General features: G+C 44.6%; 2 protein-coding genes across 3 annotated transcripts; both read left to right on the top strand.

The window, feature by feature from the left end:
• Positions 1-3,674: 3,674 nt before the first annotated feature.
• Positions 3,675-11,480, top strand: LOC139404840 (methanethiol oxidase-like). Its single transcript, XM_071147372.1, has 12 exons — positions 3,675-3,999; positions 6,774-6,830; positions 7,315-7,427; positions 7,592-7,777; positions 8,109-8,229; positions 8,806-8,988; positions 9,074-9,255; positions 9,359-9,437; positions 9,619-9,740; positions 10,266-10,358; positions 10,499-10,617; positions 11,042-11,480. Exons 1-12 carry the CDS (start codon positions 3,690-3,692, stop codon positions 11,202-11,204), a joined length of 1,728 nt encoding a protein of 575 aa, XP_071003473.1. The 5' UTR covers positions 3,675-3,689; the 3' UTR covers positions 11,205-11,480.
• A 1,799-nt stretch (positions 11,481-13,279) lies between these two features.
• Positions 13,280-27,281, top strand: LOC139404837 (phosphatidylinositol 4-kinase beta-like). Of its 2 annotated transcripts, XM_071147367.1 has the most exons (13): positions 13,280-13,383; positions 15,651-16,369; positions 16,477-16,845; positions 21,978-22,205; positions 22,292-22,519; positions 22,619-22,728; positions 22,850-22,954; positions 23,082-23,205; positions 23,357-23,470; positions 24,068-24,219; positions 24,633-24,765; positions 25,336-25,456; positions 25,681-27,281. In XM_071147367.1, exons 2-13 carry the CDS (start codon positions 15,674-15,676, stop codon positions 25,860-25,862), a joined length of 2,562 nt encoding a protein of 853 aa, XP_071003468.1. In that variant the 5' UTR covers positions 13,280-13,383; positions 15,651-15,673; the 3' UTR covers positions 25,863-27,281. The 2 variants fall into 2 exon arrangements, with proteins under 2 accessions (XP_071003468.1, XP_071003469.1); XM_071147368.1 differs by lacking the exons at positions 25,336-25,456; positions 25,681-27,281 and adding an exon at positions 25,153-25,285.
• Positions 27,282-27,425: the final 144 nt, after the last annotated feature.

The following is a 27,425-nucleotide window of genomic DNA, read 5'->3' as shown; positions in this document are numbered from 1 at the left end:
CAAATCTAAATCTCTTATCCTCTCTTGCTTTTTTTTTTAACAGGCTCCCCTAATGTTGGATTCATCATGGAGAACATGAGGTACTTTACGAGACACACTCCAGCCGTTTCACACAGTTTACTCCCCCCAAAATATTGTGATTAATTGAGATGTTTTATCTGTCATGCCTCAAATACCACTTATCTTTCTTTCCTGCAGAAACACCACGGGAGCAGACCGCTTTGACGACAGCAGCGAGTGGGGTCCCTTAGGGCCGGAGAGTGACCTGGACGAGGCAATGGCCCCAGTGGAGGACATGGGCTCAGACACAGACAATGAAGAAATGGAGGTTGAAGGTCTTGGCAAGGACGTTGATGAAATTGTTAATGAAGGGGAGTCTAAACAGCAGCCTGCCTTATCTGACCCTCCCGTCACCCCTCCGACAGTACGCCCGGTGGTAAAAGAACGAAAGGACACCCTCTCTGTGCGTCTGCTGAGGATAGTGCTGTTCGCTCTGTGCTGCGGGGAACGTCAAGCCGCCAAGCAGCTATCCACCCAGTCTAATCTCATCCGGACCTGGCTGAAGAACAAGGAGAAGCAGCTGGAACGTGATGGCCGGGGACCCGGCAAGGGAGAGGCGGTGGAGCGCATGGTGGAGTGGGTCATGGCCCAGCGAGAGCAGCAGCTGCCGCTCAACGAGAAGAACCTTTTTCAGAGGGCTTCTGAGATCCACAGCCAAGACGGTCACAGCAGCGCCTTCCGTATCTCTTACGACTGGGCTGTGAGCTTCATGCTGCAACATAGCCTTGGCTGGCAGGCTGTTGGGCGGACTGCCACGGTCAGCTTCCGCTTGCCACGCTCCATGGAGGACAGCGCTAACTCCTTCACCAAGTTCACCCGCAAGCACATCCAGGCCCACGATCTGCCCCACACAGGCATAGCTGCCATGGACGAGCTGTCTGTCTTTGTAGACATTGAGGCGCTTGCGGATCCAGCCAAAGTGGATAAAGAAGAGGCTCTCCAGCTGGTGGGAACCAGGGAACCTCTGGTCACCATCTATCTTTCAGCGCTGGCCGATGGCACCATGCTACGCACCCTGGTCCTAATCAAGGGGCAGCTCCCCAAGATGCAGGGCACAGGCCTCCCCAACTCTGTCCTGCTGGAGGCCAAGGTGGAGGGATTCACCAGGGACGAGGAGTTGGCACTGTGGGAGTCTCAGGTGTGGCGCCAACATATGCTGGACCAGAACAGGAGTACCAAAGGCATGCTGATCCTGGACGGCCACCGTGGACACGTGTCTAAGGACTTCTTGACCACCCTTGGTGCCACTGGCACCCTTCCGGCCGTGGTCCCCGCTGGCTGCACCTGCCGCCTCCAGCCCCTGGAGATGTGCCTGCGGCCCGTGCTGCAGAGCTTCTTGCTGGCCCGCTGGGCCCGGCTGGCTGCCGAGGGTGGGGCAGCAGGGGCCACACACAAAGACCTAGTGCAGCTGCTAGTAGCCTGGCTAGTGGAGGCCTTGTCCTACCTAGAGGAACAGCCTGATCTGCTGCGACAGTCCTTCCACCTTACTGACTTGGTCCCTGGGCAGTGGGACCAGGAAATGACCAAGACTCTGGCAGAGACCCAGTCAGAGCTGATGAGTACTCTCAGAGAGGCCCTGCTAGGTCCTGAGGTTCTGGAACCAGAGTCACCAGCAGAGCTCGAGCAGGAAGACAGCAGGGGTACAAAGGACACGGAGGCTGGAGAAGAGAGGGTAGATGAGAAGCAAGAGACTGGAGAAGAGAGGGTAGATGAGAAGCAAGAGGCTGGAGAAGAGAGGGTAGATGAGAAGCAAGAGGCTGGAGAAGAGAGGGTAGATGAGGAGCAAGAGACTGGAGAAGAGAGGGTAGATGAGGAGCAAGAGGTTAAAGAAGGGAAGGTAGATGAAGAGCAGGAAAGTGAACAAGGGACATTAGATGAGAATCACAAGGTAGCTATAGAAATGGACACAACAAAGGAAAACATCTTGGAAAAGGGAGAAGAAGAGATGGAGCCGCTGCCAGAGAGCCAGGAGGGTCCCATGAGGAGGTCTCCCCCTCTTAGTCCTTCCCTTTCACAAACTCTGAGTTGAATACTTCGGTCCTACTCAAGAACATCTGCCGTGTTGCCTTAGGCCACACAGCCTGTGGGTCTTCCCTGCAAATGGCCACAGAAGATTACAGTGCATACTGTTAAAGTACAATTGGTCAACCTTTGAACCTTTTTTTATGTTATCAGTGTGGGGAAACTGAGTGGGTATCCCTTGTTTGACTTGACAGGTTCTATGTTTTGCTTTAATGAACACTATGACGCACAACAGACTGGATCCAAACTCCATCAATCGTAAGGCATGTTCTTGTGGTGTTAGAAATCAAATCTAAAGAGATCATCAACTGAACACAAAACATTTTAAGGTGCTATACTGTACATTAATGCATTCTTAATTCAGTTTGAGAATATTTACTATGCATTGTTTAGTATTTTCTAAAAGTTCAATGCCTTTTTGACAGATTGGTGTTGGTTTACAAATTTGCCCCCAACTTTTTCTTCCTTATCCCTTATTGCACTCAAATGACTTTACATACATTCTTTCCTTACCTTGAAAGTAGCCTAATCTATGGGCTAGATAGACTCAACCATATTGCTAGAAGGCTAGTAATGACGGCTTACAGCTATATAGAGTATTCTATTTATCTTAAGGACTTATAAACAAATGTGATTTGGGTGAACTACCATGTTCTCTTGCCTGTGTCTGTCAGATTGTAGTACTGAGGAAGGGTTGACAAGCTTGAGAAATGTTGGGAATGTTGAATTCCTTATGGAGTTACATAATATCGAATGCATTTTGCAGATGTCCAATATGTTCTTTAACAAGTATCTGAACTGTACCTCATTTGTCACAGTCATGGACACACAGAGATGATATTAAATGCATCCTTTCTTTTCTGACTTGTCTTTGGTCTGCTCAATACTTCCAAAGGGACATGGGGGTTATTGAAATCGTCCTGAAGATTCTGAATCTCTTGTAAGAAAAACATTTCCTGCATTTGATTAGGCGTGAGAGGCACAATCTGGGATATTTCCTGCAGCTCAGTGGTCATTTTGATTAATGACATAGCCTACCCTTACAATTCTTGATCAAATAGAACTTTAAAAATGTTTTATGGGTTTGTACAATTATCTATCATATCATACGGCCTAATTCAAAATATACGTTTTTAATACTTTACTGTTTCTGTTTTTGATGTCATTTAAGTCTAATGTATATCTTCAAAATATGATTAAAAAAGCAGTCAATCTTTTATAGATTAAGTCCTTACATTCATAGCTGCGTCTCATTTGAAATAGGTTGTTTTTGTCTACGGACTGAAACACAATATTGGTAAAACTCCAGATTGTGGCTTTATTCTCACATTCCCTCATGTCGAGTTACGCAAGAGATGACCCCTTGACTAAGTAGGAAGGTAGCGTGAGTTTAATAGACCGTATATCTAATCAGTATGGACCATAGGAAATAAACTAAAACAACACTTTAAACTGCATATTTATTTTATAGTGCAGAACATGTTACCTTGCTTTGCGCCAGAAACGTGTCAGCTAAATGTTATGTTGCCATCAAAGCAAGTCTTATCAAACTATAACAGAGGGCAGGACAATCGCGCGGGGGTATCTCTTCTTTCATATATTAATGGATGAGTTCATTTGGCATCGCCCTGTGCCCCGGTTGGGTGGGGTTTATATATTTTAGATCATGCCATTGTCTATTGGTCGCAAAACGGAATCTCCACCGCCGGGGCACCGGGCCATGCAAAACGAAATGCACTCAATACTTATTTCTACGTGCAACGTTACGCTGCCATAAACACTCCCCTTTTTTTCCCCTCAAGTCATTTACCCTACAAAACCTGCCCAACCATTCCTCCACTCTCATATCAGCTGAAAGAATTTATAGAAAGCCCGGATCCTTGTGGATACCTTGGACGAATAAAGTCTGCGGGATGGGTTTGTCCAATCTTCATGCTTTTTCACTCGTTTTCGTAGCTTTTAGGAAATCTGTCAAAACGTTGAAATGGGTAATGACGAAGTTAATGATTAAACGTGGACTAGAACATAATGCTAACCACCTCCATAGTGTCAACTTTTCATTAGTAATTTAACTTAGAGCTGAATGTGTTATTGTGTTATATAAATGCATATTTGAGTAAGACAACTAATGAAATATGTCCAAAACGAAAATAAGTGTGAGTAATTGCGCACGTCCGTGCGGCAGTTCTTGTTGAAAATGTGTGAATCCGAATTCCATTGCTGAGTAGTCAGTTAGTTTAACCGACAATGACGTATACAAATGTGTTTACATATTGGCACTCGTGCATTGCCTTACAAATTCAAAAGGACTGGAAGAAATGGAAGTTACAGCGGCGTCTCAATTAGATTTAATCATGTAATGTTTCCCTTATTAAGCTGCTTGCTATGTTTTACTATAGGATACTTTGTCTTTCTCACACCGTTTTGAATTTATAAAGTAAAAAGTGTTTTCAGCATGGACCTAAACACCTGGTCACACAATTGCATAGGTTTGGTGGTTTAAATCAGTGGTTCCTAGTACCCCTGGTTGGGAAACACTGGTCTAAATGATGCAGCCACCTGCTTCACACTGCGTAAGTAGCTGTTTATTCTCGTGTGCAGTGACGGGAAATTGGGGGGGGTTGGGGTTTAGTGTGAAAGGTGAAAGGTTTCTTGCTCTTGTTGCCTTGTTCATCTTAAATGATCCACTTTATCATGATGCTTCAGCAGAACCACAACAACCTTCTATGCATTATTACATTTTAATTTCTACAATTAAATGAAAATGTCCTTTTGACAGTTAGACTAGCCTATTTCCATAACAGAGAATTTGGTAGATCCATCAATGATGCAAGAGGCTCATCCAGGTTTCTTTGGACCTGCAACAGTCAAACCCATTAAATGAACGGAAGCTGAACTTGTGTATCTTAGAAGGAATTGTGTTGGGAAATGTTGGACTGGAGACTAGTTTCCTGGAAGATTGCTTGATATCTGACATCTGCTGTGGTTTCCACATGTTTTTTTTCTTCACTATTGTTTCTCAGCTGCAACAATGGTTTAGGCCAAAACCATTGTTTGCCAGGTGTAAGGAAAAAGGCACAGCTTTGATCATGACAAAAGCAATGGTTTATTCCAAGTAAAGGCAGCACTAAATTATGGCAGGATTTGGTACAATGCCAAAGACAACCAGCACTCTGGATCAGCAGAGTCCTAAGTTCCACAGATATACATTATATGATGTCATTATCTCACTTTGCTTTAGCAACAGTAGCCTTACCATTCATGCTAATGAAGCTTATCTGAAATCTATACAGTCTCTGAACCATTGTTGGCATTGGCAATACCCACCCGTAGCATGCGCTCCAGCAGGTGTATCTCACTGATCATCCCTAAAGCCAACACCTCATTTGGCCGCCTTTCGTTCCAGTTCTCTGCTGCCTGTGACTGGAACGAATTGCAAAAATCGCTGAAGTTGGAGACTTTTATCTCCCTCACCAACTTCAAACATCTGCTATCTGAGCAGCTAACCGATCGCTGCAGCTGTACATAGTCTATTGGTAAATAGCCCACCCATTTTCACCAACCTCATCCCCATAGTGTTCATATTTATTTACTTTTCTGCTCTTTTGCACACCAGTATCTCTACCTGTACATGACCATCTGATCATTTATCACTCCAGTGTTAATCTGCAAAATTGTAATTTTTGGCCGACCCCATGCCTTTTGCACACAATTTATATAGACTCTTCCCCCCCCCCCCCCCCCCCTTTTTTTTTTCTACTGTGTTATTGACTTGTTAATTGTTTACTCCATGTGTAACTCTGTTGTCTGTTCACACTGCTATGCTTTATCTTGGCCAGGTCGCAGTTGTAAATGGGAATGTTCTCAACTAGCCTACCTGGTTAAATAAAGGTGGGAGAAAAAAAAATCATGGTTACTGACCCAACCCTGTCAGTCTCTTGTGAATCGATGTCTGCACTGTTGACTTGAGTGGCTTGCTATTATTCTGTAAATCAAGACATATGATTAGGGAGCAGGAACTCTCAGTGGGGTGTTGGCACCATAGTGGGAACGTCAATTTTTTAATATATTTTTTGTTTTGTTAAATTTACACACACAATTGGCCAAAAAATAGTTAACACTGTATATCTGTATGACCTTGCTATATAATGTTATGATTCTGATGTATTAATGAACAGAATCTGCACACTGATATACAAAACAGTGCTCTGTTTATTTATTTTGACCCTAGGGTCAAACATTGGCTGGGTAAATAAACAGTGCATTTTTGGGACCATGTTGTGCAGATTTGATTTGTTCTCTAACATTCACAATCATAACATTGCATTACAGATTTGTACAGTAAAAGTGCATTTATCTACGATTCTGATGGCTGCCAGTAACAGCAACCTTGGGAAAGGAAGACAAAGTGGACAAATGAATGTCTCCTTTCACACACTCATTCTGCAACAGTTTTACAACAAAAAGTATGAAAAGTGTCTACATGACTTACCTGTGATGAAACTTCTAGGTCATTTTAAACATATGCCCAACAACTGTATGACGAATGCATATGACTTATAGGTGTGACAGTTCTGTGGTTACCTGCCATAGATGTTCAGCAGTAATAGTAAAAACAGAGATTGCTGTGTGTGGTAGTAAAGTTATTTTGAGCTCTCTATGAAAAAGACAGTTGCGGTTTGTTTTTTCAGCAACTAAATGCACAGGCTGTGGACCTGGCTACAAAAGCCCACTGGATGCCATGAAGGGTGAGTGTCGTTTTCTGGGAAAGACCAGCTTAGCTCACCCCATGTGTTTTAGGAGGGATTGACATTAAGGTCTACAGGGCACTTGCCCATTGGACAAGTCGGGACTATTTAAAAAAAACATTTTTTTTTGGGGTTCCTTGAGTTTGTCAGTTGCATGAAAATATTTACATGCACAAATGCCATAAATTGTCTATTTTACTGAAACATTGGCAGGAACCAGACATCAGTTGTAGGCTACTGGAATTCTTTGGTTTGATTCTTTGCGCTTTGTTTGGTTATATTCAGTAAAAAAACAAACACCTCCCCCGATGGGGAAACCACAGAGCACTCTCAACTTACCCGACTGGTCAGTTGACTAGGAAATAGTGCAACCCTTAATATCAATCCCTCTTTGGGATTTGCGTTTGTCATGGTCCTTGTTCTTGTGGTCAAGGAGGAGTGAATGACAGTAGTGCCTCCTGAAATGGGGCTCTTGTTTTTGAAGGTCCACGTGAGGAGATTGTGTACCTGCCCTGCATTTATCGCAACACTGGAATCCAAAAACCAGACTACCTTGCCACGGTCGATGTGGACCCCAAGTCTCCTACTTATTGTCAGGTACTGCTGATCTACATCAAACAACCACTGCCTTGCTTTTGATTTCACACCTGTCTTCATTAGTCACAGTGGTCGGTAGTTTAAATACTGAAGAGATGACAGTGTTATACATGACCTTTGACCTTGTGGATTAAAGAGTGACCTGGTAATGTCTGCGCCTACAGGTCATCCACAGACTGCCCATGCCCAACCTGAATGACGAGCTACACCACTCTGGTTGGAACGCCTGCAGCAGCTGTTTTGGCGACTCATCCAAGAAGCGCAACCGACTTATCCTGCCCTCGCTCATCTCCTCCCGGGTCTACATAGTGGACACTGGGACAGACCCCCGCGCGCCACAGATGCACAAGGTAAAGGGTCACCCTTCTACAGCAGGTGATTGATTATAGTGATACTACAGTACTCGATGACCATGTTGCACAGCTGTTGTGCAATTATTATTTTTTTCAGAACCTCAACAAATGAAACAGACACATCAAATCCAGTCAACACCACGCAATGTCATACAAGGAGCTCCAGCACACAACGAAACAAAAACAGACAATTGAATGTACAGATTTGGTCAAGCCTCCTACCCATCTCTCACCAACAGCCCAATATGCATCATTTGTTTTGTAAAGGAAAGTGTCCTTCCCATGCAGGTCGTAATCTGATTTAAACCAAAGGATTGCTTCCTCACAGATTGTGGAGCCCACGGATATCTTCTGGAAGACGGGCCTGGCCAACCCCCACACCACACACTGCCTGGGCAGTGGCCAGATTATGATCAGCAGCATAGGAGATCCATCTGGCAATGGAAAAGGTAGGAGGAGACAACACGCTGCAGTAGGGGGACAGACGGTGTGTTCTGGGCAAAATAAAGCAGACAATACCTGATGCTTCTCTCCTTGTCCTCAGCCTCATGCAATGCATGTGACCTTGAAACACTTTACTTTGTATCATAAGGATAGGGATGAATAACACACGCCTATATTTTAAGCAATAAGGCCCGAGGGGGTGTGGTTTATGGCCAATATAACATGGCTAAGGGCTATTCGTATGCATGACGCAACGTGGAGTGCCTGGATACAGCCCTTAGCCGTGGTATATTGGCCATATACCAAAAACCCCTGAGGTGCCAAATTGCTATTATAAACCGGTTACATACGTAATTAGAACAATACAAATAAATGTTTTGTTATACCCGTGGTATACGGTATGATATACCATAGCTTTCAGCCAGTCAGCATTTAGGGATGGAACCACCCAGTTTATAATAAGGGACTAAGGCTCTACAATCCACAATGATAAAGAATACTGGGCGGGGCAAGGGAGTGTCATTTAGGCAAGTTAATATTCATTTGGATTAGATGACTGATGCAGGATGTGTTTCTCTCAGGTGGCTTTATCTTGCTGGATGGTAAAACGTTTGAGGTGGTTGGTAACTGGGAGCTGCCTGGTGAGGCGGCACCTTTTGGTTATGACTTCTGGTACCAGCCCCGACACAACGTCATGATGAGCACCGAATGGGGAGCGCCCAAAGCCCTCGCTTACGGTTTCAGCCTGGAACATGTCAAAGAAGGTGTGTAAATAGAGGTGATACATGTGTTTTGTATTACACTTGTTGAGTAGAGAGAAATGTTTCAATGCTGCTGTTCTGTCTGCAGGTCTCTATGGATCGAAGATCCACGTGTGGGACTGGACCACTCACAAGCGGCTACAGTCCCTGGACCTGGGGGAGGAGGGCGCCATTCCTCTGGAGATCCGCTTCCTCCATGATCCCGCCGCCACGGAGGGCTACGTCGGCTGTGCACTCCAAGGAACCGTCTTCCGTTTCTACAGGACACCAGTGAGCAAAACATTAATGCATAGGAAAAAACAGAATAACATGTCTGATCTCTCTTGCTTTTGTTTTTGGCTTAGTGTCTTACAAAATGGTACTGTATCAACAGAAAGGAGAATGGGCTGCTGAGAAGGTTATCCACGTCCCCAGTAAGAAAGTGGAGGGATGGGCTTTGCCAGTGATGCCAAGTGAGTGTGTGTGTGTCTGGGAAAATGTTGATGGGAGAGTACTGCAGATTAGGGATACATTTAACACTTCCAGTACATATTGAAGATTTTGAATTGGGTGTAGCTACCCGTTCCATAATCAAATGGAAATGCCAAATGAAATGGGTTTTCCTGAATTTGATGTGTGATCTGTTCATCTCAGGTCTGATCACAGATATTCTGATCTCCCTGGACGACCGCTTCCTATACTTCAGTAACTGGCTGCATGGAGACATACGACAGTATGACATCACAAACAGGAGGAACCCACGTCTGGCTGGCCAGGTGACATCACAAGTTTACAACATGGCTGATTATTTTAAACCCACCAAAAATGTTTCATCTTACAGGCAATGGTCTTGGACAGAGGTATTAAACCTGACAAGTGCATATGTTCTTTTTTTATGTGGATACTTAAATTAATCATCTTCATCAGTCTGCCTATGTGATGCGTACCTGTGTAGGGTCGGCAGGGTAGCCTAGTGGTTAGAGCGTTGGACTAGTAACCGGAAGGTTGCAAGTTCAAACCCCCGAGCTGACAAATCTGTCGTTCTGCCCCTGAACAGGCAGTTAACCCACTGTTGGCCGTCATTGAAAATAAGATTTTTTTCTTAACTGACTTGCCTAGTTAAATAAAGGTAAAATAAATAAAAAAAACAAGTGGCCTCCTACATTTTCATGTTGGTCATCTAGCAGACGCTCTTATCCAGAGCGACTTACTCAGTTCATTCAACTTAAGGTAGCTAGGGCTAGGTAGGACAGTCTCCTGAAATTGTTAGTTGTCCACTGACTGTCTCCCTGTGTATTCAGCTCTTCTTGGGAGGGAGCATCCTAAACGATGGCCCTGTCAAAGTACTGGAGGACCCAGAGAATCAGAGCCAACCACCCCCACGCACAATCAAGGTGTGTAAGAATAACAATCTATGCCCAAACTCACTTCACACACACACTAGCAGAATGTCTGCAGTAGGTCAAAAGTAGGTGTTTAGGTTGTGTTTGTAAGGTGCAGATAACGACTTGTGTGTACATGTGATCCACACCAGGGGAAGAGGATCCCAGGGAGCCCCCAGATGTTGCAGCTCAGTCTGGATGGGAAGAGACTGTACGTCACCACCTCTCTCTACAGTGGCTGGGACAAGCAGTTCTACCCGGAAATGATCAAGTGAGGACTTGTTCACCTGTCTTAGATTTTTCTATTACTCAGTGGTGTAAAGTACTTAAGTAAAAATACTTTAAAGTACTACTTAAGTAGATAGTCTTATGATACTTGAGTATATTTAAAATCAAATACTTTTACTCAAGTAGTATTTTTCTGGGTGACTTTTTTATTATGAAGCTATCTTTTTACTCGAGTATTACAATTTCCCACCACTTTACATACTTGTGGTCAATGCACACATGTCAGGAACAGGTTTGTTGTAAGCTATCAAAACGTGGATTTGTATGCTATCGCTCTTATAAGTGTTATTCAATATCATGGGCTGCTTCAATAAGATGTTTTGAACACCAATAGCTAGAAACACTATCAAATGGAATACTTGACTGTATTTCTTATTTTCCCTTGTCTGTTTCTCTCTTTGCCTTAGGGAGGGTTCTGTTATGATGCAGATTGACGTGAACACAGCCAATGGTGGCCTCAAGGTGAATGAGAACTTCCTGGTCGACTTTGGGAAAGAGCCCAATGGCCCGGCCTTGGCCCACGAGCTACGATACCCTGGGGGAGACTGCACCTCTGACATCTGGCTGTAAAGTTACGCAGGAGGCCCCAGTTTTCCCCCTCTCATTCCCATCATACTTTACATAGACTTCATGTAACTCATATTAGTTGGGAACGGGTGGGGAAGGAGGCATACCCTCGAGCCTCATGCCCGATAATGCTGCCTATTCATTCCATGCTGCTTTGCTTTAAATGCATAATTGTGCCTTAAGTCATTATCTCATCTATGAACCAAATGTTCTTTGTTACTTCCAATGCCAGTGGTGAAACTGAGGTTTAAAAAAATAAACAAATTCTAACATATGGAATTCATAGAGTAACATCTGATGGCGACGTACTGTTTTTTAAGAATATGAAGACGTTCTCATTTTTCATCATTCCTTAATGGCCTGAGTGTGTGTGTGTTCAGCAGGGTTGAATGAATCTGTATGTCTGGATTGTTTACTCTTAATTTAATAGGAAACTAGATGGGTGTAGTGAAACATGTTGTTTTACAGGGTTAGCCATAGTAGTACAGTGCCCCTATAGTAAATGAGGGTTAAGTGACTTGCTCAAATGCACAACATATTTTTTGCCTTGTCGGCGCAGGTATTTAAACCAGCAACCTTTCAGTTAGTTACTGGCCCAACGCTCTATTACGCTAACTACCTCTAACCACCAGTCTACCAATTCTGCTACATTAATAATGGTTTGCATAATTATATAGTTCATTTGATTTAAATACTCATTGATAATGTTCATTTGCAAGATATTAATGGTTTTAAATACATTGAATAAATGTACTGCATATTCCTACATTATTATATAGAATGATAATAATAATTGATCACTGAGTCTCATAGCTATGGTTCATTACACTACATGTCTGGAATGACCTTGAAGCATGACCCTTAAGCAAATCTATCAAAAGCTTTCTCAAGCTTGGGTGAGTCAGTTACACTTCAGATAATATTTGGGCCAGTGGGTATCACTGCAAGGATTTATTTTAAAGGACTTAACATATTGGCAATACTGGTTTGCATTGGAAAATAACTAACTTTTGATGGTGGCCAGGTTATGTGTGACCTGGAGCAAAGATCCTTTGGCTGGCTGGATTTAGTGGCTAGTGAGCCTTAAAATTTATACTTGCTCAACAGTGCCTGCTACTGCCCATAGGTGCAGGTGACCTATAAACTTTTCTAAATTTTACACCAGGCATGATTTGGGCAGCTACTTTCCAACATCCCTAAACTGAATCAATCCATACTACTTTCAGATCCAAAGATGTGGTTAATTAACATCAGAAGTGAGGAAATAAAATGGTCAGATGATGCAAATAGATCATTGCTATCAGCACGGCAATCCTATATTCATGCCAGGCTTGGCCATACGCGTGTGTGTGACAGTGGAAATTCCAGAGGGGGGCAAACACTCCACACAAACACACCCAAGATGCACCATGGTCTGGGACAACAGTACTTCTAGGTCTCAGGAGAGTAGTAGTGATGCACCGCTACATCCCCCTCCTGCATCCACAGCAGCCAGGCAGAGCACAACTGTGTAATCCAAGTCAAAGCACTGTGACAAAGTGGGGAAACCAAGCATACTATTGACCCATAAAAGGCATTTTTATATCTGTGGCAATAGTACTTCTACATCTCTGGAAGCTTCCAGCGATACACTTAGTCATCCGCTATGACACAAACAAGTGTATAGTAATGAAAGGTATATTATCAATACACTGGTAAAGGATAGGTCTATGTCAGTGTAGGCTGCTGAGGGGAGGACTGGTCATAATAATGCCTGGAATGGAGCGAATGGAAACCATGTGTTTGATGTTGATCTCTTTCCACCTATTATTTTCCAGCCATTACCATATGCCTGTCCTCCCCAATTAAGGTGTCACCAACCTCCTGTCGCCTATGTGTAATACACTGGTATCATAGTGCACCCTACTCTACCATATTACGCACTTTTGGATGTAGCTAAAATTTTACACGTTCTTCATTCAGCAATTTTCTATGTTTTACAACAACACTTATTGTGGAGTAGTTTGTCATAATGGACAAATATATTTTACACAGGCACTAAGCAGGCAGCCCTAGTCTGTCACCTCTCCAATAAGTTGTTCAGAGAACTCGGCACTTTGAGGGACTGAACGCATTCTAAATGGAGCAGAGATATTGGAGATAAAAAAAACTTAAATAGCTAACCATCCAATACAATTTTAAGGTAGGAGTTATGTTTCTAATTGTTTATAGCACTCAGAGTGGCGTGGCCTTAAAGAAAACGAGGAGTTTGATACGCAAGTTAGCTGGTGTAACGTTAGCTACTTATGTGCTAGCAAGCGAGCTAGCTAACGTTAATCCCTCAGGTTTAGGTTAGCAGCTAGTCGGCTATTCACTTGGTAGCTAGCAATTAGATACAAAAACACCCGAGTAAAGAATTTGTCATAATGGTTAATTTAGCTACTATGATAACACCGGTATTTCTTATCGTTTAAGGAAGATATGTAGTTAACGTTAGATGGCTAAATCTGACCAGGAATGAGAAGGAGCTAGCTACTAAACTATAGCTACTAAATTATAGATAATTTAACTAGAATAAATAGTTTACTAATGTTAGCTACCTAGCAAATAACGTTACGCTCTGAGCTAGTCAGCAAGCTCGACAACTAGCTGGCTAGTGAACTGTTAACTAACTACTGACAGTTAGATAGCTAGTGTTTGATTGTCTACCTAACGTTACTCGTCTGAGGCGAGTTAGCCATCTCTATCTAACGTTAACGTTCTAGTAAATGTTTTGCCAACGTTATTTGCGAGCAAAGTTAATTGCAACTGCAGCATATTTATAACGTTAACCACACGTGTCAAATGTTTGTATACCTATCTCCATGACACACCCCTTGCCTAGACGGTGTTGGCTGGCTAGACACCTGTATGATTCTGTTTGGACGATTGGATAAGTGCTAGCTATGCGTAATTCCTTGCCTTGTCCCTGCTTCTTGAAACGGCTAATTCAACAACAACTTGCCGCAGCCAGCTAGCGAAGGGTTAATTTATATTCCATCTGCTGAACACTGTATACAAACCTGACACTTTTGTTCAACACCCACCAAAACTGAGTTTTAATTTTTCAGCATATTGATCAAAGAAAAAGACTGATGGATACTAGCCCAATGAGGAAGTACTTTGCTCCACCACCCACACAAGTCCTATACAGCAGGACCAGTGTTATACTGCACCCATTCTTCTCAAAGATCGAGGCCCTTAGCCCACATTGTTGATTCAACAATGTGAAAAATGTATTGGTTTCATCTTTGTAGTCGTGAAGTTTCTGGTAGATCCCTTATTCACTGTGTTCTACGATGGATGGCTTGTGATGGGGTGCTATTAACCACGTTGAAGATTGACACCTGATGGATAACAGAGGTTTCAGAGAGACAACCCTCCCTCTCCCTGCTTTGGGCCTGTAGTGCATGGCACTAGGTAGTGCTGCTGTGGTGCTAATCTGCTCAGTAGAATTAGCAGGTGTGTATGGCCATGTGCGTTACATAGCAGGGCCTGCCGGAAGACAGTGACCTCAGTCAGGCGAACACGTTCATAGAAGGACAGATGGCTGGACAGTGACTCATAGAAAAGATCATTGGCCTGCATTTACAGACAGTATGTTAGTTGACTGATGGGAAGACGGACACAGATTGTCAGATCCATTTTACACACTGAGCACTTTGTTCCACTTAGCCCAAACCTGATTCCTGTTCAATGTAAATGCTATATGAAGAATCAAAGGAGCTATGGGCTGTGTTTTGCAGACTTGCGGCCTGTCTAGGGCTGTTGAGGTGACCATATTACCGCCACTCCGACAGTCATGATTCATGACCGCAGTAGAATTCCATGTCACGGTAATCTCCACTTATGCACTCTGGACATGCTTTGATAGTACCCAACTCGCTAACGACCATCAGGTCGCTAACGGCCTGGTATTCAGGGCTCTATTGTCCCTCCAACCACTCTAATATCGATGAAAATGCAGTCAAAAATCACATCAAAAACTTCTCAAAACAGTATAGTGTTTTTTTAAACTAAAACTAAATTAACAAGCCTACAGCCAATGGCATGGCGCATAGCCAGAAAACATGTTCTTCTGAAATACATTTTCTTCATATCATATTTCTTAAGACCTGCCTAAAATACATAATGGATTCATTGTGATTGTGTATATTAAATAGATTAATTCAACTTTCCAATTGTTTCAAAGGCTTTTATGCGGCTTGTATGCGTGGAGGCCTGGATATGCTAAACGTGTTTGTTAATTAACAGTCAATTACCGTGAGACCGGCAGTCTATTGCATGACAATAACCTGCTGACAAAATGTCATGACCTCCACAAACCTAGGTCTGTCACACGTTGAGGGCCAAAACAATGATGAAACCTCTTTCTGTTTCCTACTGTCTCTGTCTCTCTGTCTCTGTGTCTCTGTCTCTGTCTGGCCCCAGTGGGAGTGTGGTGAGCGGCCGTGATGGGTGACACGGAGCTGGGTCTGTCTGCTGTACAGCCAGAGGAATTAGAACCGCAGAGCCCCTCCACAGCCTCCTCCTCTCCCTCACTCTCTCTGCCCTCCTCCCCTTCCTCTGGATCCTACCACTATCAGCAGACCACCAGTCCCAGCCCCACTCACAGCGATGGTCCAGCCGCCTCCAGCCCACCCCTGGATGTCATCTCAGAGGGCGTGGGCGAGCTGACCCTGGTCATCGATCCCGAGGTGGCCAAGATGGCCTGCCAGGAGGTGCTGCAGAAGGTGAAGTTTCTCAAAGGCGAAAGTGAGGGGTCAGGTCCTGGGTCTGATGGTGGCAATAGCACAGACCAAACACTGGTCAACGGGACTGTACATACAGAGCCTATCAAGCCCCCAAAAATCCCCGGGGAGGAGGACTCTGAGGCACTGCCTCCAGGCTCGGTGAAAAGCGCGCGGCGGCGCCAGCGCCACAACCCCTCCAAGCAGTCGTGGCTGCTGCGGCTGTTTGAGTCCAAACTCTTCGACGTGTCAATGGCCATCTCCTATCTACACAACTCCAAGGAGCCGGGTGTGCAGGCCTACATCGGCAACCGTCTGTTCAGCTTCCGCCACGAGGAGGTGGACTTCTACCTGCCGCAGCTGCTCAACATGTACATCCACATGGACGAGGACGTGGGAGACGCCATCAAGCCCTACGTGGTGCGTATGTTACCTCCCTGAACTACCTCTGTGGCTAGCTACTCATCAGAGTTAGAAATGTATCCTCTCTATAGCTCCTTTCACATCAAATCATTTTTCCACCACAGGTGCACCGCTGCCGTCAGAGTATCTCCTTCTCGCTGCAGTGCGCCTGGCTGCTGGGCGCCTACTCCTCCGACATGCACATCTCCACACAGCGACACTCGCGCGGCACCAAGCTACGCAAACTCATCTTCTCCGACGAACTCAAACCAGCTGCAGTCCGTGCCCGCCAGCCACTGACGTTGGCCCCTTTCTGCCCACTTCCGACTGCTGCACCATCCCTGCACGGGCACGGCTTGGGCGGAGAGCACGGTCTGTCGCCTACTAAGCGCACGCATCAGCGCTCCAAGTCGGACGCCACGGTCAGCATCAGCCTGAGCAGCAACCTGAAGAGGACAGCGAGCAACCCCAAGGTGGAGAGCAACCAGGACGAGGTGTGCACTGGGAGTATATACACATTTTTGTTTTCCACTAAGTCACTTTGTTTCTCTGTATCTTGGCAGGTGTCTCTCAAAGTGGGATAGCTAACTTTGGAAGCAACTGCTTGGTGTCCAATGGGGGGGCATTATACAAGAACAGAAAGAGCTTCACAGTCCAGCACTCTTAATCTGTAGCTGTTATCACCAGTTGTCTGAAAAATAGTCCCAGAGATAACATGCTATTGGGGTTTGGGGTCAGTGGAATGCACATATTCCAGACAGAGCAGGGAATAATACTTCCTCTTCTGTCTCTGTATAGAAGGTGTCATGGTTATGTAACTCACACGTGGTCCCATGTAGCTCAGTTGGTAGAGCATGGCCAGGGTTATGGGTTCTGTTCCCACGTGGTCCCATGTAGCTCAGTTGGTAGAGCATGGCCAGGGTTATGGGTTCCGTTCCCACGTCGGACCATGTAGCTCAGTTGGTAGAGCATGGCCAGGGTTATGGGTTCCGTTCCCACTTGGGACCATGTAGCTCAGTTGGTAGAGCATGGCCAGGGTTATGGGTTCCGTTCCCACGTGGTCCCATGTAGCTCAGTTGGTAGAGCATGGCCAGGGTTATGGGTTCCGTTCCCACGTGGGACCATGTAGCTCAGTTGGTAGAGCATGGCCAGGGTTATGGGTTCCGTTCCCACGTGGGACCATGTAGCTCAGTTGGTAGAGCATGGCCAGGGTTATGGGTTCCGTTCCCACTTGGGACCATGTAGCTCAGTTGATAGAGCATGGCCAGGGTTATGGGTTCGGTTCCCATTTGGGACCATGTAGCTCAGTTGGTAGAGCATGGCCAGGGTTATGGGTTCCGTTCCCACTTGGGACATGTAGCTCAGTTGATAGAGCATGGCCAGGGTTATGGGTTCCGTTCCCACTTGGGACCATGTAGCTCAGTTGGTAGAGCATGGCCAGGGTTATGGGTTCCGTTCCCACTTGGGACATGTAGCTCAGTTGATAGAGCATGGCCAGGGTTATGGGTTCCGTTCCCACTTGGGACCATGTAGCTCAGTTGGTAGAGCATGGCCAGGGTTATGGGTTCCGTTCCCACTTGGGACCATGTAGCTCAGTTGGTAGAGCATGGCCAGGGTTATGGGTTCCGTTCCCACTTGGGACCATGTAGCTCAGTTGGTAGAGCATGGCCAGGGTTATGGGTTCCGTTCCCACGTTGGACCAGTACAAATAAAGTATAAAAATGTGTGCTCTCATTGCTGTAAGTTGCTCTGGATAAGATCGTCTGCTAAATGACTCAAATATAAAAATGTTGAAGAAAGGATCTTTGACCAATTAAGCTCTGTATGTGTGTGTCCGTGCGTGCATGTGTATATGTGACTACCACACCAAACTTAATCAGCAGTTCAGTTTCAAGCTCAGTGATTTCCCTCTGGTCACTTCCTCCTTTCTCTCTTAGCTCCCTCTTCGGTTTACAAACATGGAGACAGTGTTACTATAGGGTCACAGTGCTTCTAGAAACACCATGCCCAGAGTTCTCTATTGAGGTCTGGTGATATCTTGGGAGAAACTAGTTCGCTATGGCGACTGACCATGTGGCAACATCATCAGTACTCGGCTATTAACCTGGTAGCTATTGGATACAAAAACACCAGAGTAAAGAATTTGTCATAATGGTTAATTTAGCTACACTGATAAGACCGGTAGTTCTTGTCGTCATCGTTGAAGGAAGATGGGTAGCTAATGTTTACATGCACACAATAGTACAATTATTGTAAATAATCAGATTATTATTATAGTAGTTGGATTTAAACATTTACATGCTTCGCAAGAAGAAGGATTCCCCTAATAATCCAGTTTACATGGACACATCTGAAATCAGGCTACCTGATGGGACTTTGATAATCACCAGTCAAAATAAACGTTTGTGAATTATATTTGAGTCTGAGTTTGGACATAAAAGTTTGAATGTGAACTATTTCTAAGATGCACACTTTCAGTTTTTCTGAACTAATTTCACTGGCGCTAAAGGAGGAAGCTTGCGCTGCTCGTGCTCAGTAACACTGCTACAGCTCTGATTAAGGTCTTTGCATGTCCTAGTCATTTGAAAGATTGCTCAGAAAACCAGCTGTTTTAATTGGTGCTTACTTTGATTATGACCGTGCGCTGATTGAGATATGCAGAGTAACGTGTTTACATGACTCCTGCCGTGCTTGGCCTACTGCCATAATCAGTTTACTATCTAATTATTAGTGTGCATGTAAAGGTACTCAGTCATCACCACTACAGGGTGCTCAGGGACTGTCCCTGAAACGGCAGAGCTGTCATTATGTAAAAGGAAGTGCCCTCCTGATATGGGTGATAATCTAGGATTAGGCAGTCTTCTCAGGCATGAACGGGTCTATTATCAAACATTTGAACACTTTTAGTTGTTTAGTCGTTGGATACACAATTGAAAATCAAATCTCAATTGCAAAGTCTCTTCACGAGTCACTGATACACCAGTTTAGTTCCTTTAGTCATCGATGAGTCATTGACACAACTTCCTTATCATTGTTGTTATAGAGGTACCCAAAACACAACCTCCCCACTCTCTTATTGAGACTCCACTATAGAGACATACTGCCCCATTATGGCGCGAGGTCAGAATCAATTCCAGGCCAATTCAGGAAGGGAATTTAAATATACTGTTATGTGATGTGCCAACTTCATGTCATCGTGCAGCAGAAAATTCTGTCTCAGTCTCACGTGACCTTCTGCAAAGGCTGGTAAAACACATGGTGTGAACAAAGACTGCTGTTGCACCATCACTGTTACACTGGGAGGAGAGTTCAAGGTGTCTAGTAATTGTGTGGAACCTTCAGAAAATATTCACACCCTTTGACTTTTTCCACATTTTGTTGTGTTACAAGAATTTGCCCCAAACCTAATGCTTTGTATTCAGGACAAGTTAATTTCTTTGCTACATGTTTTGTAGTTTTACTTTAGTGCCTTACTGCAAACAGGTTGCATGTTTTGGAATATTTTTTTTTATTCTGTACAGGCTTCTTTTCAGTCTGTTATTTAGGTTAGTATTGTGGAGTAACTATGTTTTTGATCCGTCCTCAGTTCTCTCCTATCACAGCCATTAAACTCTAACTGTTTTAAAATCACCATTGGCCTCATGGGGAAATCCCTGAGCCGTTTCCTTCCTTTCCGGCAACTGAGTTAGGAAGGACGCCTGTATCTTTGTAGTGACTGGGTGTATTGATACACCATCCAAAGTGTAATTAATAACTTCACCATGCTCAAAGGAATATTCAATGTCTGCTTTTCATTTTTTTTGTACCTATCTACCAATGGGTGCCTTTGCGAGGCATTGAAAAACCTCCCTGGTCTTTGTGGTTGAATCTGTGTTTGAATGCGCTGCTCGACGGAGTGACCTTATAGATAATTGTATGTGTGGGGTACAGAGATGAGGTAGTCATTCAGAAATCATGTTAAACACTATCATTACACACAGAGCAACGTATTATGTGACTTGTTCAGCACATTTGTACTCCTGAATTGATTTAGGCTTGCCATAACAAAGGGATTGAATATTCGACCTATTGACTCAAGTCATTTCAGCTCTTAATTTCTCATTAATTTGTACACATTTCTAAAAACACAATTCCACTTTGACATTATGAGGTATTGTGTGTAGGCTAGTGACCCAAAATAATAAAAAATTCAGGCTGTAATACAACAAAAATGCTGTAAAAAGTCAGGGGGGTGAATACTTTCTGAAGGCCTGGATCTAGTTTGGACTCTTCCCACCATCATTCCTCCTCCCCCTGATTAATGTGTAGTGAGACAGTCTGTTGTGAGTAACCATTCATAAACACTGGATGTCACTAGACTTTCATAAAGGAAGCTTTTCTCTGCTCATCTCTCTTAATGTTGTCCTTGTCCTTGCTTCCCCATGCTCTATAGACATAGCTCTCATGTCTCTTATTTCCTCTATTCTATTCCCCATGCTCTGTGACCTTTAGTATCATGTGAGAGTGTTAGTAGTAGTTCACCCAGATAAACGGGATCATTGTAGAGCTGCAGATTTGTTGTCACTCCTCACAACAAGACCCTGGAATACACAGGCACACAAATCAGCCTCTTCCCATTCACTGGGGGCATACAGTCTGATACTACCTAATTATGATTCTTGTTGTTGGTATAAACATTTTAAAAAATAAGATTTTTTTTACTTTCTTTCCCTCCACCCCCCTTTCCTTACTTTGTACTTTAACCTCTCACCTTTCCCAGGATCTGAGCTCCAGCTCTGAAAGTCTTAATTGTTAGACTAAGACTGGTACAGTAAGTTAACGGCCTCCATCACCACAGACTTCTGTGGTGCATTCTGGGGTGATGGCTGCCTGTCTCCATTGGCAGCCGGGTTGTAGACTACTCTCTGTATGCGAAGTGAGGAGTTGTAAGCATGTATCTCAATATGTAACTTTGGGCTCCAGAGATAAATAGCCTTCAGGGGTCAGGTCAGGTCATTGGTGGCAGCAGTGGGATCTGTTCGTCATTGTTTTTTGGGGTCATATTTCAGTTGTGTATCTATGGTTGTTACGGGTGCAGATTGTGATACATGCTTATAAACCTCCACTCTATTGCTTTAATTTTCTATTTTTACAAAATATGTCTGTATATGTTTTGGGGCTTTGTGTAAACTTGGACTTCTTTAAACCACTGCTGCAATAATTTAGCCTCAAATGAATGATTTGCCAATGGTTTCAAGTTCTGGTCTTTCATGTTTCAACTAGTCTTATCTTCTGACATTTGTGTCATGTTGGTTGCTGAAGGGTTTCGGCTTTTTAAAAGGCTATTTTGAGACTACAGGCGATTATACACATTTGCTCACTTGAATCAGCTGCAATAATGGGCCTTGACTTCTGAATCATTTCAAACTAACTTGACACAAATGGAGCAGCGGCTCATGGCTGTACATCTAAGTTGCTGTTGTAATTTGACAAGGGAGTGGTGCTCCCTGTTCTCTGGGGGTCAACACGAGAAGGTGTGTTGTTGTAGAGAGTATTTGGTTCCAACACAACACTGAACTATTCTTACAAATCACTATTACTCCAAAGGTCATTATGTTCATACATCTGATTTCCTCCTCCTCTGTAGCCGGCGCGTCTGGCACCGCAGAGAGAGTTCATCAAGTCCCTGATGGGCATTGGGAAGCGGCTGGCCACGCTGCCCACTAAGGAGCAGAAGACGTCCCGGCTCATCTCGGAGCTTTCGCTGCTCAACCACAAGCTGCCCGCCCGCGTCTGGCTGCCCACCGCCGCCTTCGACCACCACGTGGTGCGCGTCCCTCACACACAGGCTGTGGTGCTCAACTCCAAAGACAAGGTGAGGGGGAGATCACACACACACACAGTGTAGAATGAGACGACGCACCAACACAAACATGTAAACAATCACCTCTACCTGGTCAGGCGCCGTACCTCATCTATGTGGAGGTTCTGGAGTGTGAGGACTTTGAGACGTCCAACGTTCCGGTGCGGATCTCCGAGACCAGGATCCGCAGCACGCGCTCAGTGGAGAACCTTCCGGACTGCGGCATCACGGCAGATCAGCGAGCCGGGGGCTTCTCAACGGTTCACAACTACGATGAGGATAACGAAGCCTGGTCTGTGGACGACATCAGGGATCTGCAGGTGGAGGTAAGGGTCAGGAGCCCACCTACCCTTATCAGGTAGTGAAGGAGTGTGGGCTGTGTACTCACCCTCTCCCCCGTTCTTTCCCCTCCTCTGTTATCCCAGCTCCCAGAGTTCCACACCAACAGCTGTGACAACATCTCCCAGTTCTCAGTGGACAGCATCACCAGCCTGGACAGCAAGGAGCCCATCTTCATCGCTGCTGGAGACATCAGGTACAGAGGAATAGCTGGGAGAGAGCTAGCTTGGGTGGTATAATGTAGTCTTTCAAACTGTGATGTATATGATGCTTCTTCAGTAGTGATGGTGAATGTGTGTGTTTCCCCCACTACACAGGCGGCGTCTCTCAGAGCAGCTAGCTCACACACCCACCACATTCAAACGGGACCCAGAGGACCCTTCAGCAGTGGCCCTCAAGGAGCCGTGGCAGGAGAAGGTTCAGTGCGTACTCAATCCCCACAGTGGACCGTGGAGGTGTTGCATGCCTTGATGGTAACCTCAAGGCTAGAGGAAAGGTTTGAGCTTTGCTAATTGTATGTGCCTGTACTTGTTGTGTTCTTCTGAATAGGCGGATAAGGGAGGGCTCCCCATATGGACACATCCCTACCTGGAGGTTGTTGTCAGTCATCGTCAAGTGTGGCGACGACCTTCGGCAAGAGCTCCTGGCCTCTCAAGTGCTGCAGCAGCTCCAGGTCATTCTTAATGGAGACTCTCTAGCTCCACAAACACAGCAAGGATGAACCTCTCTTTCCACATATACACACCCAGCATTTACATGACAGTATAATCTCCTGTATATACTTTATCTGGACTAATTATGTACCGCTCTCTTCCCTCTCCCAGATCATCTGGGAACAGGAGCGCGTGCCTATCTGGATCAAACCCTACAAGATCCTGGTGATCTCCTCTGACAGCGGCATGATTGAACCCATAGTCAACGCAGTGTCCATCCACCAGGTGAGTGGACTCAGAAAGGCTCCAACAAAAACAAACATTACTATTAGTAGTATTTAACGTTACTACCTTTGCCCCTCAGCCAGCTAGATCAATACCTTTTCTCCCAGATATTAGGCTTCTAGCGGCACACGGCAGGTAGTCTAGTGGGTAGGATGTTAGAGCATTGGGCCAGTAACCGAAAGGTCACTAGTTTGAATCCCCAAGCTGAAAAATCTCGATGTGCCCATGAGCAAGGCACTTAACCCTAATTGCTCCTGGGTCACCGTTGATAATGCCCTGACCGTAACCCCACTATCCGAGAGTGTCTCAGGGGGAGTTGGGATATGTATAAATAAAAAATGACATTTTCAATTCACACATGTATATAATACACACTTGTACATGTGTGAAGTAGGGCAAATATATGCACCCACCAAATGATTATTAAATATGTCCTACAAACTTCAATGAGTTGGTCTGATGGGACCACCTAGTTGTGTCATGACTGGACCACCTATTAAGATGGGCCTTTTGTTAAGTAGAAAAGGTGTTACATGATCTGAAAGGGAGACTGGAGTGGGACTTCCATGTTAAAGTTCTCTGATATCCCTCCGCCAGGTGAAGAAACAGAGCCAGATGTCTCTGCTGGACTACTTCCTGCAGGAACACGGTACCCACACCACCGAGGCCTTCCTCACGGCCCAGCGCAACTTTGTCCAGAGCTGTGCAGGCTACTGTCTCATCTGCTACCTGCTGCAGGTCAAAGACAGGTCAGACACACCCACTACTTCCTCTCATTCACTCCTATATCCTCTCTCTCTCTCATCACTTACATTTTGTTCTCATCTCTCCTCCCTGTCATCTCTCTCTCATCACTTACATTTTGTTCTCATCTCTCTCTCATCACTTACATTTTGTTCTCATATCTCTCTCATCACTTACATTTTGTTCTCATCTCTCTCTCTCATTACTTACATTCTGTTCACTCTCTTATTTTCCCTCTTTCTTTCTGACCATTTCTGTTCTCTCATCTCTCTCCGCCCTGTCATCTCTCTCCGCCCTGTCATCTCTCTCCGCCCTGTCATCTCTCTCCGCCCTGTCATCTCTCTCCGCCCTGTCATCTCTCTCCGCCCTGTCATCTCTCTCCGCCCTGTCATCTCTCTCTGCCCTGTCATCTCTCCAGACACAATGGCAACATCCTGTTGGACGCTGAGGGCCACATCATCCACATAGACTTTGGCTTCATTCTGTCCAGCTCGCCCCGCAACCTGGGCTTCGAGACCTCTGCTTTCAAGCTCACCAACGAGTTTGTAGACGTGAGTTAATTGACAGGAACGCTAATGCAACGTTCTTATTCAGATTTGCTGATTTCTGTTGAACCAGGAGTAAAGCAGAGGTTTGAAACACTTTGCCATCTTCAACAAAGCTAATTGACTAATACAACACTTTCTTGTGACTGTCTCTCTAGGTGATGGAGACATGTTTAATTACTATAAGATGCTCTGTCTCTCTCTAGGTGATGGGAGGTCTGGATGGAGACATGTTGAATTACTATAAGATGCTCTGTCTCTCTCTCTCTAGGTGATGGGAGGTCTGGATGTAGACATGTTGAATTACTATAAGATGCTCTGTCTCTCTCTAGGTGATGGGAGGTCTGGATGGAGACATGTTGAATTACTATAAGATGCTCTGTCTCTCTCTAGGTGATGGGAGGTCTGGATGGAGACATGTTTAATTACTATAAGATGCTCTGTCTCTCTCTAGGTGATGGGAGGTCTGGATGGAGACATGTTGAATTACTATAAGATGCTCTGTCTCTCTCTAGGTGATGGGAGGTCTGGATGTAGACATGTTTAATTACTATAAGATGCTCTGTCTCTCTCTAGGTGATGGGAGGTCTGGATGGAGACATGTTTAATTACTATAAGATGCTCATGCTGCAGGGCCTGATAGCAGCACGTAAACACATGGACAAAGTCATCCAGATAGTGGAGATCATGCAGCAAGGTAATTACTCTTCATACTTACCTTGTCCTAACCCACAACTGTGTATCAGTCATGGCATGTCTCTCTGGTCCTAGTCTGTATTGTAGTCATGTTAGCTTTAGTTAGTCCTGTAAAGTAGCTTTAACTTTAAGGAAAGTGCTTTATGGAGAAGTACACTTGGTCGTTATGAGTAACAAACTGTACTACAGTGTACTTCATCAGTGTCCCTCTCTTCTCCCTACCAGGCTCCCAGCTGCCCTGCTTCCACGGATCCAGCACCATCCGGACCTTGAAGGAGCGTTTCCACATGAGCCTGACGGAGGAACAGCTGCAGGTCCTGGTGGAGCAGATGGTGGACGGATCCATGCGCTCCATCACTACCAAGCTCTATGACGGCTTCCAGTACCTCACCAACGGCATCATGTGAACGTGTGTGTGTGTGTGTGTGCGTATGTACAGGACGTGTGTATGGAAAGGATACATGAGTGTGTGTGTGTTTCTAAATGTGCAGTGGACATACATGGACTGGACTGGAGAGGCCGCACCACGGGCAGAGACCACTCCACTCCCACACCCTACAAGTCCCCATACCTCTACAGACAGAATACATTCATAGTTTATAGTTGTGTTTCTAACACCACCTCAACCTTGGACTGATGTCTTTCCTCACAGGATTTGAGAGGTTTCAGCTGTGGTTTTCATCTTTTCCTGCATCTTTATTCATGTCTCTCTGTTTCTCTGTCTGTTTTACCCCCTTATATCTTTCCATGTGCTTTGTTTTCTCCAATAGGAATGTGTTCTGTTTCTCCCCGTCTCTGCAGTATGTAATAGTACAGTTTCCCTGTGCCTCAGATATACATGACACTCACCAGCCCTTTAAGTCAATCTGTCTCACCCCAGTGTGTGATGGTGTTCAGTCTCCATATTGACCATTTCATTCCAAACTCTCTATTACAGTGGTTTTCTCTACACTTTCTCAGTCATGGAATGAACACTTAGTGAAATGCTTAGGAACCAGCTCCGTTTCCATTGTCTTTGGACTGCCATACTCATGACTGTTCTTGGTTGTTGAGGAGTGACATTGTTTGCTAGATGCACATAGTTCCCTCAAAATATGATCCGACAATAGTGGGTTGGAATGAGGTTGCGCCACGCTACCGATGTATCTTCTATCAACCTAATTTCTTCTGTAAGCTTTTGTGCATCACTTTGTATGAAGGGACATGACTCAACTGTGAAGACTTGTATTTCTACCTGGTATAATTTTGGAGGAAGAAGAAGAGCCTACTGCTGTCTATTGAGCCACTAGAAACTGGTACTTGTGGGGAGGGTCTGAGTAGACAAAAGGAGAGCAAAGCAGTTCTACAAGAACCAATGTGACTGAAGTACCTCAGAAGAACCCAGTATTTCACAAAAGCAGCAAAGGCTTTGAACATTGAGGAAAATAGTCAATTCACAAATGGTTGAATTAAAGTGTTACTTCAACATTTCTAAATCAGAATGCTTTTGGATGGAGGTTGATAAAGATGGGGTCTATGAACTGTATGGCTGATTTCCTGTGTTTTAGGGCAGGATAGAGATGATTTATGTCCATCCACCACTCTACATTCATCTCAATAGAATCTGGATTCTCACCCCTGTTCCAGATGTCTGAATGTGTAAGGGCAAACCAATTACAAGCTAGAATCCTAATTAAATGTATTTCTCCCAATAGTTTTTCTACTACCTTTAGTGTTTTTGTCAAACCTTTTTATTTCTTTATAAACTGTTATTTAATGGACCAGCTGTTATGATCACGTGACCTCCCTTAACTTGTACATTTTTCTTTGTAATACATGTAATTTGTCTGTCAGGTTGTTGAAAATTACATTTTTACCTGTCTGGATATTTCAATACGTTACTATCTACTACAACTAGTACTTTACGCCATTGTACTTGGGTGATAGGCTTTAAAAAACACCATAATGCCAACTGCAGAGGTAGTCCCTTA

Source organism: Oncorhynchus clarkii, unplaced genomic scaffold (assembly GCF_045791955.1).
Source record: "Oncorhynchus clarkii lewisi isolate Uvic-CL-2024 unplaced genomic scaffold, UVic_Ocla_1.0 unplaced_contig_10955_pilon_pilon, whole genome shotgun sequence".
Classification (NCBI taxonomy): Eukaryota; Metazoa; Chordata; class Actinopteri; order Salmoniformes; family Salmonidae; genus Oncorhynchus; species Oncorhynchus clarkii.
Note: the sequence above shows the minus strand (reverse complement) of the source record. Positions and strands in the feature narration are given on the sequence as shown.

What these genes read in the sequence shown, in the direction of transcription:
- LOC139404840 (XM_071147372.1), top strand. Translation starts at nt 3,690, where the DNA reads ATGAGTTCATTTGGCATCGCCCTGTGCCCCGGTTGGGTGGGGTTTATA. An exon ending in GAATAAAGTCTGCGGGATGG is followed by an intron (nt 4,000 to 6,773) that starts GTTTGTCCAATC and finishes TTGTTTTTTCAG; the next exon opens with CAACTAAATGCACAGGCTGT. An exon ending in CACCCCCACGCACAATCAAG is followed by an intron (nt 10,359 to 10,498) that starts GTGTGTAAGAAT and finishes GATCCACACCAG; the next exon opens with GGGAAGAGGATCCCAGGGAG.
- LOC139404837 (XM_071147367.1), top strand. Translation starts at nt 15,674, where the DNA reads ATGGGTGACACGGAGCTGGGTCTGTCTGCTGTACAGCCAGAGGAATTA. An exon ending in TGCTCAACTCCAAAGACAAG is followed by an intron (nt 22,206 to 22,291) that starts GTGAGGGGGAGA and finishes CTACCTGGTCAG; the next exon opens with GCGCCGTACCTCATCTATGT. An exon ending in AAGTGCTGCAGCAGCTCCAG is followed by an intron (nt 23,206 to 23,356) that starts GTCATTCTTAAT and finishes TCCCTCTCCCAG; the next exon opens with ATCATCTGGGAACAGGAGCG.